Below are 5,020 nucleotides of genomic sequence, written 5' to 3'. Positions count from 1 at the left end.
TTATACTTAAGACAGAAATCACTACCACAGAAAGGGGAAACAAAAAAGAGCATTTCTAACACTACAGCTGCCCCTAATTGCCTGAGCTTAACCAGCGAACCATGCAAGACAACCGTTTCACCTAACAGTAACATATAACATGGGACCCAAAAAAGGAAAGAAAAAAAAAAGAAAAAAAATGACATGCTGATTTTTCAACTATTCAACATTTCTTCGAATAGTATTGCTGGAAGATTCGCGATGCTCCTTGATATGCATTTAGAGTTGTACTTCCCTGTCATTAATCCAACTGAATCGAATTCTTTGTGCCTCCTTGACTCTTGCTTGAGCTCGCTCCTCCAACCTTCTGATTCTTGGTGGCAGCCCACAAACATATTCCTGAGCCTTTCTTCCCTCACCTGAGAGTCCAGTTAGATTCTCCACCTTCCACCTCCCTACCAGAAATTCAAGTATATCAGCATAGTCCTTGGCAGTGTAGACCCCAATGCGCTGGGCAACAGAAGAATAGTTATCAAACAGGTTGTCGTCTTGGCCATCATACATGAGGTGTGCTGGCATAGCAATTTTCTTCCTCATCATGTCCGCAAAAGCCATAACTGTTCCATCAGGATCGACCTCAAACAGCTTTTCCACAATCTTTGTATATGCAGTCTCATGGCGTTTCTCATCTGAGGCAATCATACCACATATCTGAGCCAACTTAATATCACCATGCTCCTTAGCAAGTCTGGCTGTGTTTCCATGGGATATGAAGGTTGCCCTCTCTTGAAATGAAGTGTAGATGAAACCAAGGTAGGGACTGTTCTCAGTCCGAGGATCCTATCCATCAATTTCAATCGGTCAAACATGGAGAAAACTAGAAATACAGTAAGTGCAGCAGCTATGAAAAATCAATTATGATGACTTTGGAGCAACATGATCAGAGGGATCTTATTCTAGTGATGTAGTCATTCATTTTGAGAAAAGATCCTTCAATAGATTAAAATTATCCGAGTATGAAACTTGTTGACAGTTACACATTGATGCATCATGATGCATTAGTTAATAAAATTTATAGTCATGAAAGTTGACAGAGAGCTGTTGATCTTACCATTCCAGACCCAATCAGGTATTGAATTGTCTTCTCAATTTGTTTCATGTCAACACGTCCAGATAGGTAAAGATACTTGTTAAGAAGATCACCGTGTCTATTTTCTTCAGCAGTCCATGCCCTTGTCCAAACTGCCCAGGAAGTCAGGCTGGCACCCGTTTCATCTCGAACTCCATCTAAGGTATTTAGCATTGTTTGGTATGTAGGAAGGGCTTCCTCTGTGATCATGTCTCCAACCAGAACAACATAGTAATCATCTGGAATCTCTTTTGCTCTCTCTCTTAGTTCCTTCACTTGCTCTTCAAATCCATCTGAGGAAGGATCTGGTAAAAAATCCTGTGGTTGCCAGCATTTTTCTACAGGTTTAAGATGAGTCAAGATGTTTTGCTCAGCCCAATCCTCTAAAGATTTGAAAATCTCAATCTTTTGGGGAGGCATAGAGTGGGTTACTTGAACATGCACTTCTCTGGGAGGCGTGAAAGGTTTCTTTTCAAGCTCTCTACAAAAGAAATTCAAATGACTTTTAGAGCAATAATACAGCAACTTTTCAAATGATCCTATGCTGGAAGAATTGAGATACCAAGTATATGGCATTATCCATAGCAATAATAACGATAAAACTCCAAAGTACAATATAGACCAGTATATTAACACACACACCAAAAAGCATAAGAATGACATTTTTACAGAACATGCAGCCAAAAGGCATCCTACATATTATGCTTAGGTTATTCAAATCTTCCCCAGATAACCCTAGCAACAGTAAATCAGTTTGAATCTTTTGATGCATCATGATCACATGATGCATCCCTTGTCCACGCCAAAAACTGGAGACACCCCACTCACAGGTTTAGGGTAAGCCAGTAAGGACAAATTAGTCTGAGTGAGGAGGCATAAATTGGCAATAAAGATAAAAGGGGGAAAACCCATACCCTAGTTGCATACCCATTTAAAAAAAAAAAAAAAGAGCCGGCATATGCCCAGTATATACATGGCTCAGCAAAATGGAGTGTACATGCTTCAAGGATTCACACAAACACCACACTAAAAACATAAAAGGACAATTTTAGAGAAAAGAAAATAAGCCCAGCAGCCTGCATCATTCCTAGGCTACACAAATCTTCGCCCGAAAACCCAAACAACCAACAAAACAATTTTGATGCACTAAGTTGGAACTGTTACAGCGTTACCAATATTTATATTCACCTCCAACAAGAGGATCGCAGTTGATAAAAAGTTGGCAAAATTCATCAAACTAATATATAAATAAATTAAATAGTAAGAAGCAGAGACTGCATATCAAATCAAACAGAAGGTAATAAAGACATAACAAGTTCCAATACTATTCAACTTGAAACCGAAGAAGAAAGAGTAATCCCAATTCCCAACAATCAATGAAGCCAAAATTTACCGGGCCAAAATTCAGGCGCACTGGTTTAGAATTTTGGCAGGGAGCGCAAAACTGAGGGTAAAACTCATTAAACATACGAGTGACACAAACATGCAATTCTTTTTTCCTTTTTAATCCGAAACTGTAAACAGCGGAATTAATATCATGAAACACAATTTGTTGAAACTCATGCTCTTCTTCAGACAAACCGTGACAAATTGAACAAAGAGAAACGAAAGTGGTTGGAATATTAGTACGATGAAATAGATTTCTCAACCAAAAAACCACCCGTTTACAATCCTCACCAACCCAAAGAAAAGGCATGCAAGCCACAAAAAAATAAAAAATAAATAAAAACCAAGGATCCGTCTTGATGAAATCGAACCACCCCAACCATCCGATTACCAAACCAAACCTGTTTAATGGGCCAAACATTAATTGAACCTCTTCTCATGTTAGCATTTTCACTGACGAACAATTAATCAAAAACCAAAAAAATGTCAATTTCAAAATAAACCTGAAAAATAGCGCGTCATTTTCATTGTTCCCAGATTTTCATTTCAGACATTACACGGACACATACAAATATAGAAAAACACCATCGCAAGAAAGAGAAAAAAAAAGAGAAAACCGGAAATAAAAAAACCAAACAGCAACAATAACAATAATACAAATCAGAAAAAAGCAGATCAAAGAGGTAAATAATAACCACAAGCAAATGTGTGATGAATGAAAATAATTTGAATTAAGAAAATGAAGATTGAGAGGTGTGATTAGGGATCTGAGGACTAACTTGGAACCAGAGCTAAGGGTGGAGGCCATGAGGAACTTGGGAGATCTGAGATTAGCCATTTGGGGAAGGGAGAAGGAAGAGGTTTGGGTTGGAAGAGGGTTGAGTCTGAGAGCCATTGTTAAGCAGTGAAGTGAACGAGAGAGACTTTGTGATTATGCAGAAGAGAAAGAGAGAAGAGCAGAGAGGAAAGCGTGATGTGAGGCTGAGGCTGAGGCTGGCAGAGAGAAACAGAAGACGCAAGTGCAAGAGGACGGGCATCCACTTAATCACTGCTTTATTATGCGCACAAATTTGGGGATATTTCTGTCTTTTCCACCAACCTCTCTCTCTCCTTCCCTTTTTTTTACCATTTTCTAGTTTAAATATCTTCTTACTATATTCATTTTCTAACTTTGTAACATTTAATATAACCAAAACTGACAATTGTTAATTAATATTTTAAGCATATTAATTTAAAAAAATTAGAATTGTTTTAAAACATGGTTAGTATATTTTTATGTAATTTTTACAGCAGTTTAACTTATTTTTTATGAAAAAAAATACTTTCAATTTTTTAATTAGTATCATTAATAAGACTCACAAAAAATAATAAAATATTATTTTATATTTAAAATTATAGTATTTAATAATTTTAATATATTAAATTATATAATTTTTTATAAAAATTTATTATGATATAAATTCTTATGTGTTAAAAAATAAATTTATAATAAAAATATATAATAAATATTTGTAATTATTTCACTTGATATTTAAGCTTAATTTAATAGCTAAAATTGACTAATGTAAATTAAAAAATTATATTTTATTATTATTGATGACAAGTTATTATTTAAAATTATAAGAAGTTTTTTAACTTGTATAACATTGCACAGAATAAATTTCAATAAATATACTACTTAATTAATCTGTATTAATTATTTTATTATAATTTTAAAAAAAATACTTTTTACTCTCCTTTCATTAGTTAAGTAGTTGAAGGATTGAAATTTATTCTGTACAAAATTCAAAATTATAAATTATGTTGAATTTTATTATACAAACAAGTGTAATTCAAAGTCATTGATTAATGAATTAAAAATAGTAATTTAAAAAATTTGTTGTTATTACGTAATGAATTAATCTATGATTTTTTAATGTATATTTTATGATACGTAATAATAATTACATAAATAATATTTTTTATTAAAAAAACTACAATATTCATGATATTAATATATAAATTTTATAATATTATGAAACTTTTAATAAAAAAAATTAGATGAATGTAGACACAATAAAAGGCCGTTGAGCCAAATGGATCATTGCTCATTTCATGCAACTAGTAACTGACATTGAAAAAACAGAATTAATGAAGGTCGAAATTATAAAGTCTTGGTGCAGGCAGGAAAAAGAGTGAATAGACATGGAAATTATAACGACAAGATTGATGGTTCTCACAATTCAGAATCTGAGTTTATCTGTCATGGAGGCTCTCATACAGAGTCAAGTCATGCATTGATTATTTCTTTTCCGTTAATTTCAAGGTTCTAAATCATCCCTCGAGTTGAGAATGTACAAGTTCTTGTATGCCAACTCTGCGTGTAGCTTTCAACTATATGTAAAACGCATGGAAAGCCCATGTGAATCACGCATTGTTAGAATCATAGTGGCACTGAATAAGATAGAAGTAAGCCTTGTTGGCATGGCACTAATTAAGAAATAAAAAGGTGGAAAAAAAACCTTTTTTATTAAATAATTCAATAAT

General features: G+C 33.9%; 1 protein-coding gene across 2 annotated transcripts; it reads right to left on the bottom strand.

Annotated features, from left to right (window-relative positions):
* Positions 1 to 229: 229 nt before the first annotated feature.
* Positions 230 to 3,520, bottom strand: LOC113857927 (stearoyl-[acyl-carrier-protein] 9-desaturase, chloroplastic). 2 transcript variants are annotated; one of them, XM_027490243.1, is made up of 3 exons: positions 3,274 to 3,520; positions 1,091 to 1,589; positions 230 to 819 (listed from the first exon to the last, which is right to left on the bottom strand). In XM_027490243.1, exons 1-3 carry the CDS (start codon positions 3,387 to 3,389, stop codon positions 259 to 261), a joined length of 1,176 nt encoding a protein of 391 aa, XP_027346044.1. In that variant the 5' UTR covers positions 3,390 to 3,520; the 3' UTR covers positions 230 to 258. The 2 variants fall into 2 exon arrangements, with proteins under 2 accessions (XP_027346044.1, XP_027346043.1); XM_027490242.1 differs by lacking the exon at positions 3,274 to 3,520 and having other exon boundaries at positions 1,091 to 1,932.
* Positions 3,521 to 5,020: the final 1,500 nt, after the last annotated feature.

Source organism: Abrus precatorius, unplaced genomic scaffold (assembly GCF_003935025.1).
Source record: "Abrus precatorius isolate BTA unplaced genomic scaffold, Abrus_2018 Scaffold2, whole genome shotgun sequence".
Taxonomy (NCBI): Eukaryota; Viridiplantae; Streptophyta; class Magnoliopsida; order Fabales; family Fabaceae; genus Abrus; species Abrus precatorius.
This window is presented reverse-complemented; position numbering and strand designations above follow the sequence as displayed.